Raw genomic sequence first — 15312 nt, forward strand, 5'->3', positions numbered from 1 at the left:
ATTAAACATGTGTTTGCAGGAAACGCCCTGGTGATGATAATCTAATATGGGTTATATGGGCTTTTGGAGTGTCTCACAATTTGAGGTGAGCTATTATGAAATATTTCTGAAACTTAAACCACGTCTGTGATATGTGTGGGATGAGTAGGTACCCTGTAGTACCTAGGCCTACTCATCTTACACCTTTGTCCATTACAGATTTCATATCAGTAGGACATAGCTAAATTAAAGCCCACCATAACCATTTCCTACATGTCATACACAATATCAGATACACATGGATGCCCTGAATCCTATAATATAGTGCAATCCTAAAAAATGCTATTGGTTTCAGAGTTGTTGACTCTTTGTGATCATTTTGAATGCTGTAGTTACAACATCTACCCTTTCTAATAATTGAAAGGGTAGAGCATATTTACACAATCTATCTATCTATCTATCTATCTATCTATCTATCTATCTATCTGTCTATCTATCTATAGCCTATACACAAATAAACATAGGCTTTACATACATACATACATATGTGTGTGGGTGTGTGGGTGTGGGTGTGTGTGTGTGTGTGTGTGTGTGTGTGTGTATGTGTGTGTCTGTGTGTGTGTGTGTGTGTGTGTGTGTGTGTGTGTGTGTGTGTATACATATAGGCTAGGTTTGTATGTGCTTGGATTATATTCATATTATCCAAGCATTTAAATACCTATATTACTCATATAGTAGTCCCTGTAATCCCGTTAAGCTATTTTATGAAGCCTTGCCATAAGGTATAACGTTATGACGACACGGTGAGGGTTATCACAGTAGTTGCTCAGTATTACCGTCAGTCGCCAGGAAACGTTGATTAACGCTGCCAAGCCTCAGCCCGCTTGTTTTTTGGGTCGTTCACGCCCACTTGAGGTATTGCTCGTTTGCTGCGAGCGGAAAGCTTCATTCATAGGGCTGGTAGGAATGCAGGCGACGACGTAGGGTGTGAGCCAAATGATGGTCTCCCACTGAAAATAACAGGCCAGGTTGATCGTCGCTACCATTGTCACAGCCGTTTCGACGTCGGACAGACTCTGAACTAAATCGGAACCATCCTCTCAGGACTGGATTTTGAATGTCTTGTTTGAAAATTGGAGCTACTCTCTTGTGCTCGACCTGCCGCGGAAATAGACTGACTTCCTACTAGTCGCTTGATTCCTCGCCGCTGCCGCAGACCTACTACTCTCCTCGGCTCATTGAACCCAGACTGTCCGCGAACTACTGGCTCTGGCATCTGGACACATCGGAACTAGTCTATTGTCAGTGTAAATACGCTAACGTGCCTGTGTGTGTGCTTTCGCTGCCTGTATAATGCCGACACATTTGCGGTTCCGGAGAAGGTCATTCCTTGGACTTTTATTCCTTTTCTCACTGTCCACCTCCGCATTGTATTTCATCTACTCCGCCCCCGGAATCGGTAAGTCAAATCAGTCATGGTATTATTTTGAATATATGCTTAAAACGTTTGTATGTTGCCTGTTTTTATGGGCTGGTTAGGTCATGTGTGACTCGGCTTGCCATTGGGGAGTGTAGACAAGCGAACCGGCCATGCGCCTCTGCTGATCCTTCATCTGTTTCCAATCGATGATGAGACTCAGCTGGATGCTGGAACTCAATCCTATAATATCCATGTACCTGACCATGATAATAATAGTGATACTGATTAGCATTATGGCTACCATAATCCTGCTGATGTTTAGGTGTAACTGTTGTGTTTTCTAATGCTACTAATGACTGGTGGGGCCACAATCGAAAAATAAGTTATTGTGGATCGGATTTGGGGATCATTGTTGGTAATCACAGAATAGTCAAAGTAAATGTACATTTGATCACTATCACCCTGGCTGAGGTCATGTCATGAGTCATTGGCCTAAAATGACATCTGTGCAGTCAATTTGAATATAGATCACTCATACTCAATCACTCTTTACATCATATGCTGTCTGGAAGTCACATGCAATTGTGTAATGGTGCATATCCTGAATCCTTTGTATTATTAATTCATTAATGTTCCTCATCATCCCCTCCCTTCTCCTTTTCTGCCACTCTTTATCCCTCTCTTTGAATGTGTGTGAGACCATGTGTATCACCTGAGTCCTCCTGATTATCTGCTGTCTGGTACATCCTTGGAGGCCTTCTTGCTCAGGCCATGGTCCACTCTCTTATCAGCCTTGATATGTAGGGACAATCATGTTTGCTATTTTGGTCATTATTACCCATGTGATGACCAAATATCAGTCACTTTATTGTAGCTGAACGGGCAGAGTTTATCTATATACATCACAGTCATTGGATTGTAAAGTTGGGACTTTCACCTGACTCTGTCCTTGACTATGTGCTAATCAGATCTGTTATAATTTTCCACTGAGTGTATTTAAGAGCACTGATGAATATGAAAACAAGCCTATTCTTTTATGTTGGAGGAAAGCAGGGCAAAGTTAATAAGGAAATATTTCAGGAAACACAATGTGCAGTTTAAAGTTTGCCACTAGGCTACTTTACTGTACAAACCACCGTTAGCTGGCTGTCCTGTTGTGCTTGCAGAACAATCGTTAGGTAAAGGTGTGTCTGCCAAAATTGAGAACCTGTTATTGTTGGAGTGGGGAATGACTCTATATGAGTGAAAGTTCTCGTGTGGCCTTTTTCAAAACATCAAAGAGTAAAGTTTGTTCCTCTTACTCCTCAAAGATGGCTTATTGATCCATTCACGCTTTTTACCGGCTGTGGTGGACAACTTGATCAATAATTGAATCAATTCTTATATGGAGGACACATTACTGACAGGAATAGCTTGTGCATGTCCCAATAACAGAGCAATGATTCCTCTAAATGTTAAACAACAAGGATCAAAAAGTAATCCTTCATTCACTTGTTCACTATTTTTCCATTTAAAGTATTGATGGTGTCTGGTAACTACACTTGGCCATGTCCATGCTACTGGGTGTTGATTGTAGGACTGTTTAAGGCCACGTGATTTACTGGGGGGTTAGTTGAGATACAGAACAAGGACCAGCAGCACCAGTCCATTAATTATAGATGGTAACCAGGAGGCAAGGCTGCTTACTGCTGCTGTTACTAAAAGCTACAGTTTAGTTTTTTACACTTAAGGTCCCTGGGTGTGATCTAACAGATAAATTGGGGGGGGGGGGGGGGGGGGGGGTTGGAGTATGTAGCTTAAAGGTCCACTGTGTAGAACTTAATGACAGAACAGACTTGGCAGAAATTGAGTATAATATTCATCAGTGTGTTTTAATTAGTGTATAATCGCATGAAAATAAGCATTTTTGTGTTTTCATTACTTTCATTACTCTACGTAGAGAGCAGGTCCTCCTCCACAGAGCATGTAATGTTGCAGCACATATTATATAGTAGCACTGAGAGGGGGACTTCTGCTTTTTTTTGCAAGTGTTGCGGCCAGTGTAGGTTCTCCCACATGCTTGGGCTGGCTGGGGAGGGTGGGGGGTGCTTCGTTGGTTTCAATTTGCAATCTCACCTCTAGATGCTACTAAATCTTACACATTGGACCTTTTTCAAAGTTTTTGACATAAGGTGGTATGAGCTACTCACTAGTAGTGATATTGATGCATGGACATTAGCTGAGGTTTCAGATCCTGTGGTCAGAGATGCCCCAGTGAGCAGACAGCTTGTCAGAGAGAGACAAACAGCAGCAAATGAGGCCGGTTAACAAAAAGTTTGAAACCACAGCACAGCATTAGCATTTGATTGAACTACCCCCAACAGAATACATCATCTTTAACGTCTTTGCCATGCTTGAATCCTATATCTTGGACCTATTCAACAAAGGAAATAGTTTACAAGTATTACAAATAATTTCACAGTCTGAGGGGAGAGTCAAGCATCAGACATAGAAGACGCTGTGTTCGGTTGTGGACGTTTAAAAGTATTGATTACTGTATTGGTGTGGTTCCTTTTGTTGAGTTTTGTTGGTGTTTACCTGACAAGCTGTGGCCTCGCTGTGACATTTCCCGCTACTTGTAGCCAGAGCCAATGTCAATAATATCACTCGTAAATACCTTAAACTACCTCATGTATGAAAATATGCCTAACCTTGCTAAGAGCAGGTCGAGGCAGAAGTCAGAGTTGAGTTGAGAAATGCCCGGAGTCCTTCTCAGCATTTCACTATGATGTGGCTTCATTCTCCATAAATAAACCCAGCAAGAGTGTATAAGAATTAATAAATCTCTTCTTTTTCCTATTTCCATTATTATGTCATAGCATACAGCTTTTAGAGGAGAGCAGATTTGCGGAAAAATTATCATATAGAATGGGACACTGCAAAGAATTAGCAGAATAATTCACAGTAAAGAGAAAAAATAGAAAAATTGAAAAGGGCAAGAGGAGGGGGAAGTGGAGAGGGAAGGATGAAAGAGATGAGCTGAGCTCCTTTCCTTCTGCTGGTTTGCACATCGGGGAACCCATACAGAACACCTGAGCAGGGCTTCCTATGATACCCAGGTGGTTTCAGTGCAGAATGCCCCAATTTCATGGCTTAGTCCATTTCTCTCTCTCGCTCTCTCTCCCTTCCTCCCTGTCTGCTTCTGTCTCTCTCCATCTCTCTGTCTCCATGTTCTCATATACATCGACACCCTAGCCTCTGTGTTGCCCCTGAGCATGGATGCTGACTGATGCAGGCTGGGGATGCAAAGCACAGCTGGGCCTGATTGCTGTAGTTTATTTAATTAAAACATGAGAGGATCCCACTGGAGCGAGAGCAAGGGAAGACACAGGCTCTATTTATAGGTTTGAACACAGATGCACACACACACACACACCTCCACATCCAGGGAGAGCAAGGACGACAAGCAACCAGGTGCTTTCTTTTGTCTCTCGAGAGGCTCATCCTCCCATCTGAGTGTCTGTGTGTCTTGTATACACCTATCTGTAATATATCTAAGCATGTACTCGGTTTATTTCGAGGTGTGGCCTGCTGACAGTTCAGACTCTTCCAAGTGTCTTTCAGGTTGCAACATAGTATGACGCAATGCATGCGTAAAGTTGGCAAAGTATACAGTGTTTCAGCAATGTTTTGAATTAGCTTAGGGTATTATGCACTTATTGTCAAACTCTTTAAATGTGAGGCAACTTGAATAGCAATACATTTTACAGTAACTACTAAACATTACCCCTATAACTTTCTTCATTTTATTTACACATACACATGACTCATCTACCTGCCATCATTTTGCCAGAGCTAAGGTGGATGGGGAGTGCCAGTAAGTGCATGTCTCATTGGCAAATGATAGTCAAAGTCATTGCATACACACCTACTGCTCTTACAACCAGGACATAATTGTAGCTTGGCTGGTATCGTGTCTTCAAGTTGGTCAGCTTTATCAACAACTATTATACTAAGTATTATATAATAGTATGTTATTAATAATACTAAGTATAATAGTTGCTAGTGCTATTTTGCCTGGCTGTTATTTTCAGGCTTTGGGGAATATGCCTGCCACTTTATACAATGATAAGACCAGTGCAAATTCTGCCAGTAAAATAATAAGTGGCGACAGTTCCTATTGTATATGTTAAAGGAATATCACAAAATACAAAATATTTACCTCAATAATGCATAAAATGGCTCACCCAAGTAGTGACTATTAAACACCCCACTTTATTGTCCCTATTTTTATTTGACAGAAAAAAGGAGCTTATCTTACACTATCAGCTGAAACTATTTTAGACTGCACGGGTGACACAATAAATATACACAGTGCATCATTGAAGACAGTTTACTTCTGCTTGAACCTGTTCTGCTTTCTAACAGCTCATGGGTTTTTTTTCAGTTGGCTCTCTGTCCTAAACCTGTTCAGGTCAAATGTAATATGTTGAATGCTCTCTTTCTAAGATCTTGATTATCTCAAGGAATTAATTTGTAGAGGCGTGGCAGATGATTCACATTTTTGATCTGTGTCATCTCTCTCATGGCAGAGATCACATCTAACTTCTGTGCTGTCACTCTATACTCTCAGCCCAAATGGCGCTGTACTTATTTTTTTCTCACCACTGCCAGGCACTCCGGTCTCTCCCCAGTGTGTTTCATAGAAAGCTGTTTTCCCAGAGCATTTCCTTTGGTCACACCCAACAATCAGTGTGTAAGTGTACACATATAGGAATATATTTCCACCACTATGTGTGTTTGTTTGTACAGCCATTTCCTGCAAAGTGACTTTTCAATGTTAACAATGCTTTACTCTTGGAGAATTTGAATCCTAGTTTAGTAGTTTAGGTGGAGAGGTATTGAAGAAGGAAGGAGCTAGTAAAGATAAGACAGATTATGCTATGTAGTTTGGTGCTTTGTTTTAGAAGGAAATGAGTCTACATGTATCGCTTTAGCCGTAGCTGTGTCATAGATTATAGTGTGTTAGTGACAACATTGTGTTGATGCTAACCTGTAATCATGGCTGGTTTAGTGATCCTTATCTTTATTGAGGAGGAAGACAAAGTATTTAACTTATTGCACATTGAACTTTTGTGCAACATGCCAGATGGATTAGTTAAACCTGAACCGTCTAATAAACGGATGAACAACTGATAGGATAATGGTAGGACATAAACCCCAAATCACGAGTGGCTGCATTTTAAGTGTCTCTTCTGGGCCTAGTTAAGTTGTTGTTCTTCACAAGTTCATAGACACCAACATTTATGATACTGCTTGTGGTAACCATGGTGCTCAGACACGACCAGACTCAATCTACTTGGTTTGGATGCAGTGGTATCTGTTTTTGTGCACAGCAGTGGTGAGTGTTTGTGTGTACTAATGAACATGTAAGTGACGATGTGGAAACTGTTGGTGGCTGTTAGTATTGCAATATGTGGTGGGCATGCTGTTTGTGCTTGCGCTCCTGTAGTAGAGCTTTCATGCCACTCTTAAAACCATCCATCTCTATTCCTCAAGGCTCACAATAGTGTATGCCCCCCACCCTCCACCCATCTTCTGCTGCTTAATTGATCCATCCATTTAGCTCAATTCAGTCAGCCTTCTCAGTCTAATTTCCAGAGGCTAGGGATGGCCAGAGTGAAATATTAACCTGGTGCCAAGCTGCCTCAGATAGATTTCATTGTGAATAAACAAGCATGCTACGTAGTGATAAATTATTCATCTTCTCTATTCAACTTCTGTAAAGTCATACAGCCATTTCAAAATTAGTTTTTGTAATTAGTAATAATGCATAAAAAACGTGTATAAAAATAGATTTAAAGGACAACATTGAAAGCTTGATGCACAGGAGTTCAATCACTGAAATTCCTCCGACTGGCGCACTTAAGGTCTAGTGTTTGACATTTTCACTGCTGTTGCCATGGTTCCCTGAGGGCATGTTCCAATCCAGGACTGACTCTTTTTTATTATTGCCACAGAAACCACAGAAACATGCCATCCTTGTTCCCATGATGATTTGGGTGACAACAAATCCCCATGGATACAGTCATTACAATCATTTGGGACATTGCCACAGTCTGTCTCTTTGTATGGGACATCTGTACACTGTAAACTGGACCCTTCAGTAAAATGAATTACAGCCAGTATAAATAACTTTATATAATGGTAGATGCTCTTTACCACTGACAGGTCAGAGAAGCACTTGTCCAATAATTGAAATAAACACGTCAAAAATTGTTATTTCTCCTTCTGCTTTGACCTTTCACACTTGTATAAATCTTTCTGCTGTGCTAGTCTGTTATGGCCCTGTATTGTAAATGTGTGAGCACAGACCAAGGACATGTGACTCTAAATACTCTATTAACAACGGAATTTAGTTAAACATCAATAGAGTTCATTGCACCCTGTGTGTCAGTTGAAGGCAATCCTCTTAAAGCCTTTTGTTGACCGTGTGATACCCTACCCACTATCCACCATCACACACACACACACACACACACACACACACACACACACACACACACACACACACACACACACACACACACACACACACACACCTTCATTCCAAATATGGTGTACTGGGATACGCAAGAACTGTGCATCACCCTGAAAAGGACATGGATTACATAACTGTTTTGATGGTGACACAGTAAAATCTAAAACATTCCTTCCCCTGTGATAGCAGAAGGAAAAAAGGCAAGGCAGTTTTATTTATATAGCACATGTCATACACAATGGCAACTCAACCTGCTTTACATAAAACAGAAAAACATGTTATTTGAGAAACATTAAAACATACAATTAACCCCCCACCTGCCCACTCCCCCACGCTAATAATAAAAACAAAGTACAGAAAAATAAAATACTATAATAGAGCATTAATATTAAAAAAGAGACTGCTGTTTTCAGTACACCTAGCTTATTCACTTTTTCCACAATTTTTGCATTTCATAAGACATTTCATTGTGTATTTGTGAATAAGACGGTCATATTATACAATGCCCAGCTCCATTGAGACATGATTCAGACCTGCTGCTATATTATAATATTAATGTAGGTAGAAACAAGCAAATATACTGAAGAGGTAGGGTCTATTTTACACCTAGCTTTGTCTAATTGATACACACAATACTCAATACTATTGATTCACTGGGTTGGCCCACCTCTTTTATGACATAGCCACATGTAGAACATTGTAGACTTTGTGTACACAGTAAGCTAAGTACATCCAGTACTTTAAGATCTTCTTCTTTGGATTGGTCATTACAGGTCTCTTCAACTCTGCTACAATGGTCTAATGTTAATAATCCAGGTCTGGTACTCCACGCGTTTTTAACCCTTTTGGCTTTTGACCCATGAAGTGATATTTCTCAGGCATGGAGGAGTGGAAAAGTAAACCCACTTTACTTCTTAGTTTCATTGATTATTATTGATATACAATGGAAAAAATATCCATTATTGTATATGACAAGAAAAAAAAGTTCATGTTTGTTGACCTGACTGATGAGAAGAGATTTTTTTTCCTTCTTTTTGAATCCACATATCTATGTATGTTGTAATGGCTTCACTATTAAGCAACACTGTTACCGACAGCTTCCTTAATCGTAATATTGTGCTTTTACATTTTGCTCAAGTTCCCTCAACTGAAGTTCCCATCTCTGTTATAGATACAGGAATTGTAATTGAAGTTTGTCTGTTGGCCTACCTATAGAAAGATATACCAACCATTCAGGGGTGATCCCTACACACATAGCAACCATAGTCTTATGTCTCACACTGTTGTCTGTAAGATGACCCATGTCCACACCCTATAGTGTGGATATCTGACCACAGACAGATGGTGAGGCTGAGTGCAATAGAGGTGAGAGGGAGTGGAGGTGTACCAATGTTTGTGCTGGTACAGACAGTTGTGAGTCACTGCAGAGAGGCAGACTGAAGATCTTGTGTTGAGGCTGTAATCATTTATGTAACCTAATCATCCCAAGGAGAATCCCTGTCTTTGTAGACCTGGTCCAGCCCTCCTTTTGTTATTGAGACTGTTACCATGGTTACTTTAGTCATGTGTTTCAGGGCAGTCAAACTGTATCTTATGATGAGCCAGTGTAGAGGAGTGAGAGATAGGATCCAGACACGTTTTGTAACAATGTTGATAACAGGGTATGTTTAGCTTATAATTATGATGACTCCACCTATTTTACCCACAGTAAGTGTTTAATAAGAGCCATCTGAACTTTACTTTTGGATATGCACAGGCAAATACCACTATGGCACTCCTTGTGAATCCTGGGACAATTTTTTCCAAAGAACCAAATCACTGCTGTCAAGTGCAATTAAATGTAAGTCTGTGGCTACCTAAGGTTAGATAGTGCACTTCAACCCAATGGCAAGGAATAGGAGCCTTTCTCACTGTCGAGCTACAATGTTGGTTGTGTGGAAGAATCCTTTTTATTCACAGTGAAAGTTAATGTTGTTCCTTGCCTCATTACAGAGATATATTAGAAAGAAATAGTTTAGTCTGCATTCAGATCAAAAATAGTACTGCATTTAAGGGCTAGGGGTGTGATGATGTACAGTAATACAAACCATTAAGTCCAGATTGGAGACGTACCAGATACTTAGACACTGCACAGTAGTTTATATCTTCTTTGCGACAGGAATTTTCAACTCTCTGAAGTTGTTCCAGCAGCTTCTCTGTCTGGAGGCATGGAAGTTAAACAGTAGAATTAGCACAATGCTGCACAGCACACGCTACTGTGTCTGCATACCTGGTATGTGAGCTTGTACATATGCCATCGGCCAACGTAGCACATTGTTGGATGAGGTTGCATTGTGCCCCAGCAAAAGTTTAGCTAGGAACCTTATGTCTTTAGCTAATACCTGTGCTGCATCACCCATACTACACCAGTATAAGGGTCTCTTTGAATTTACCGAAGAGGCTATAATTTGATGCACTGTTGTTGTGGCCTAATGCTGCCTTTAGGTACACATGCCTACCTTATTCCCAGGTAACCAAATCAACACTTGTGGTTGGCCATGGCAGCAAATGTAAACAATCCAAACAGCTTCATTAGAGGACTCATCTAATACATTCATACAAGGGCAGCTTAGTTGATTGGCAAAGCATAGGGTAATACACAAATACACTGACCTGCTTTTACTTTTATTTAGTGTGACCACTAATATTAAAGGCTAGATAGTGACATGATGAGCCACCATTTACTACTGCAGGTTGTCAACTGTCCGAGTTCTATAAATAACAATAGACTAGTGGTGATTGGATGTTGGGGAAAAAGCCTTATTATGAATGTCTTGCAATAGACAAATCTCCAAGGAAAAGAGGTGAGACAAAAACCTTCCTGCTTAGACTATGCTCTTATAATGATGATTGCATTTTGCTAGCTGCTAGATTCACGTCCATATTTAAATCTCACACTGTGCATCAATAACTTGCTTTTCCTCTATCCTTGTATATGCAGAACATTTTATTTCAGCCTCCCCTGTACAACATGTTTTTTTTTATGGAGTATTAAGATAATTGTTGTCATGACCTGGATTCATGTTTGCAGAAATTAATTGGTATTAGCTTCAATTTAAAATGAATTAATCAATTTAATACCACTTTGAGTTGTTTACATAACCCTCAGTGCACTAAAGGAACAAATCTGGTCGTTCTCATGAAATATTAACTACACCGACTGCTGCTACCAAGCCAGCTCAATTTCTAAATGTTGTCCAATTAATGCACACAAAGATGTAATACATGCAGTTTAATAGAGTGCAGTACTGTGGCATATAGTGCTTATTTTTGTATTGGTATTATTATATCAAAAAGGTTTGTGGTAGACGCACATCCAGAGTGAGAAGGCAGGAGCTGGACCAAATAACAAATGTGTAAAAGCAAGAAAAAAGCCTCCACACTGCAGCTCCCAATGCAGGTAATAGGATGTAATGTAATAGGATACCACAAGTGATGTTTTGAGCTCAGTGCTCTTCTTCAGACAGTCTGAAGAAGAGCATTAGTATGATTACCTAGATTAGCTAGTGTCTCTGTGATTTCAGGTGTGTCCTCAAACCACAGTCCTGTCAACAATATTCGTAATTAGTGCAATACAAGAAGTCTTAAGGTGTAGCAATCTTATAGGTGTGAGCAGAGAATTAGATGTGGAAATCCATTGGGAAAGGCACGTGTGGTTTTTATGCATCTTGCTCAACTGTATGTAGCTACTGTGGCAGCGTGGTGTACTAGCTGCCTTCTCTGGCCCATTTGTTCAGTCAACAGGAGTAACCTCCAGCTGTGAAGAGACCTCATCTTTCTGCTGGCAGGGAATAGGAAAACAGAGCGAGCAGGAGAAAATAGGCAGGGGCAGTATGGTGTGTGCGTGTCATTAGGTAGTTGTGTGTTTGTGTGCCCGTGTACCTGTCTGAGTATGTCCTTTTGTGCACCCCACGTACTGTAGCAGTGGTTTGAGCCACTGCAATAACACAAGAATGTTCTGGACAGCCGCCAAATATAAAAGCAAGCGGAAATGGTCTGGCATAGGAGAGCGGCAGGGGTACTGCAGGAATTAATCTCTAGTCACCGGTCCGGTCGTGCCAACATTGTAACTGTCTCACAAGGTTTGTGATTAAGAGAGTAAGGGGGGGTTAATCATTATTTTTGTATATCACTGAGTAATTTATACTTTGAAATCAGAGATTGTGAAAGATTGAGACAGGGCTAGGTTGGCAGATTAAGTCTTGGGCAAGAGAAAGACAGAGACTTTGTGGTGAGACAGGAAGGAGTTAGGACACATTGATAGAAGATACCAAAATGAATCTTGAGTTGATATAATAACCTCCAGTGTAGTTGCATTTAGCAGAAGTTGATCAGAGTTTAAGGGTGATGAAACCTGCAGTTTTCATCCCTCTCTGCACACTCCATGAGTTGTAGTGTGCAATCAAACGGGTAAGTACAGTAGGTGAAGCAAAGAGACAGGACAGGTTAGGGAAGGTTATCACCATCCTGAGGCACACTCACTACAGCAGCCAAGAGCCACTGAAACACCACCTGACATGCTCCAAAACAAAGATCCTTCTCATCAGTGTCCCTCTATGCACCCTTGTCCATCTGTTCTGTAAAGTTTGAATGCATAAGATTTTAATTTAATTTATTTTCCTCAATCAGCTGTGGATTATGCAAAAAGAAACTTAAAAGCTATGACCCACAGTGATTATATTCTCTCTCCAGCAGTTTAGCTGGAGACACATGATGCGTAGTCCTGGAGAACTTTTGCAGACATTTACAATTTTGAAAATACTAGTCTGAAGTAAAATTCTTCAAATCATTGAATGACATTCTTTTGTCTGTCAATTTAGCACCTTAAACAGTTCATCAGATGCATTTACAAACGAAGGCCATATGGATTCATTGGGTTTTTTTTTGTTTTTTTTTTACTTGGTGCAAAATAAAGGAACTAAGTGCTGTCATTTCCCACTCTTGTAAATATATGTTTCTTCCTCATTTTATATTGCCCACGACTATGCACATCCATATAACCCTCTCTCTGTACCCTCTATATTACCCTCTCTTCACATCTTAGCTCAAACACCCCATACAGACCAAAACAAGGACTCAGGATAAACCGGTATTTGCCGTTGGCGTGAATGAGTCATCATTTTGTGAAATAGCCCTTGAATTTCCACCTGCATACAGGCTGTTTTTCAGCTTCTGATGCGGGCAGCGGTAACGGCAAAAGATAAGAGGAAGTGCTTTTGTTCTAGGAAAAGAAAGCTACTTTCTCTATCGCACACACACAAACTCACACACACACACACACATTCAAATATACGCAATCTGTCTGTCTCCATCTTTCAGATCTGATTTTTCTGTATTTGCCCGCAGCAGAGCAAAAACAAGGGGTCCTGGCACCACTGTGACGTTTATGTAAATCTTCTTGGTGCGTCTGGCCCCTGTGTGTCTCTCTGCCATGCAGTGACTCGGCAGACACAGTGACTCAGGGGAGGATCACACATACACTCTCACACACACACACACACACACATGCACACTTGGGACAGCAGAGCAGATGGAGGGGCAGGGTGACTTGTGCAAGACCAAAAATGAACTCAAACTAGACCTCCTGCTGTCCCTGCTGGCACATGTTATACTGTGTCTGAGTGTGATATGTTACTGGGGATGGCTTTTTATCTACTACAGTACCTTTCACATTACAATTAGTTTGTGATTATGCAGCCCAGAATATCATATATTAACATATCTTCTGATGGTGGTTATCAGCTCCACTCCCGTTCTTCTATCTTTGGTATGGAAAAGCGTCACTGGGAAAAGTTCATCATTGTTTACAGCCTCAGGTACAAAACTGCGTGTGTCAGCTAAAATGGCGGTGCTTTTTTATCACTGTCAGGAGGTTAATTAATCGATTGGTGTCATTGATTAACAAGGCCAGTTCAAAACAACCTTAAAGCTGGAAGGTGTCAAAACAAGGTAATCTCTTGACAGTAATAATATACTGTATACAATAAAGAGATGTGAAAACCTCCTGCATTTTTTTTTTTATGGCAGCTGCTGCACACACAGCTATTAGCGTAGAGTTAGATATAGTGCTGCTGAGCCATGGTGATTATTTAACTGTTAATGCATTACCGCCTGAAGGAAGGAGTTCATTTTTTGAAAACTGGGATTCCCCCATGATTCAGCCACTTTCTGTGCTCACAAGTGATTGTTACTTTCATTTGTCTCTGAATCTGCCTTTTAATATAGTAAAGCTGATTTTAAAATGGCATATACTTTCACTTCCTTTTTAGGCTATATATGTAGGGGGTTAGTATTCATGCTAGCACTTGTTTCCCCAAGTACATTTTTTATAGTACTTTTAGACTCTAGATTAAAAAGGGACTTATTAAGAAGAGTTTAATACTAATATTTGTGGTTGGTTGTGTCACACTATTACTTTTAATTTACTCATGTTTAAATATTGCTTATTTTTGTTCCTTTTAAGGCCTTTTTAATGATAAAGTCTCAATATATCTGAAGGGTTTTTTTGTTTGTTTTTTTTTACTTTTGGCAGCACATTGAAAATTCTGTACTGTATACTAATTTAATCAAAATCTTAAATTTTATAGTGACGTAGTTTACCATAACTATTAACCAAGTCCTCTTATTGTACACATGCACACCATGTGGTGAAATACTAAAAAGAAGTGAGCCAAATGTGTCATGGCAATATGGTGTGTGGTTGTACATGTGAAAGTGTGTGTGTGTGTGTGTGTGTGTGTGTGTGTGTGTGTGTGTGTGTGTGTGTTTAGATCAGGTTGGTTTATGGACATGCGTAGCTTGTAGTTTGTAACACAAGACGTAAAGGTTCGGTAAGTACCTTCATTTCTCAAAGATGTGTAACGTGGTAATGTGTAACTCTGTTTCTGTGTTGACACATGGGTTGTCTTTAACTTTTACTTTTAGCGTTGTAGCTTTCACAAAGGAAATGATAGAAAACAGCTGTTACAAAATGTAAGAATGAAATTTTTACTGATGTCATATGGGTGATTTTCAGTTTCAGATAACATAATTGAAGCACAGAAAATAGTATGGTGTGTATATATATGTGTTCCTTGTTATATTTCACATGCAGGCATTCAGCTTCAGTACAGAAAGGGGAGAAGACAAAGAAAAGCAAGATTTGTCAGATGACAATTGAATAAATGAATGAAATTGACTGGCCAAGAGGAAGTGGGAAGCGTAGAAGAGGGGAATGGGAGTGCAAGTGGTTTGGATGCTCTCAGGAAGTGGGCAGGATGCCAGACTGTGATAAGTGCGTCATATCTGTTGCAGTAAATGAAGAGTACTCAGTCTGTCAAAGAGACATTTGCTCTGAGAATCAGTCTTTTTGCGT

The 15312-nt window shown here is 40.2% G+C and overlaps 1 protein-coding gene across 1 annotated transcript in view; it reads left to right on the forward strand.

The window, feature by feature from the left end:
- Positions 1-960: 960 nt before the first annotated feature.
- The window catches only part of b4galt5 (UDP-Gal:betaGlcNAc beta 1,4- galactosyltransferase, polypeptide 5), a 29110-nt gene continuing 14758 nt past the window's right edge, over positions 961-15312 (forward strand). The window contains exon 1 of the mRNA XM_053317066.1: positions 961-1438. Coding sequence (XP_053173041.1) covers positions 1333-1438 — 106 coding nt within the window. The 5' untranslated portion in view covers positions 961-1332. The remainder of the gene's footprint in view (positions 1439-15312) is intronic.

This window comes from Scomber japonicus, chromosome 4 (assembly GCF_027409825.1).
Source record: "Scomber japonicus isolate fScoJap1 chromosome 4, fScoJap1.pri, whole genome shotgun sequence".
Taxonomy (NCBI): Eukaryota; Metazoa; Chordata; class Actinopteri; order Scombriformes; family Scombridae; genus Scomber; species Scomber japonicus.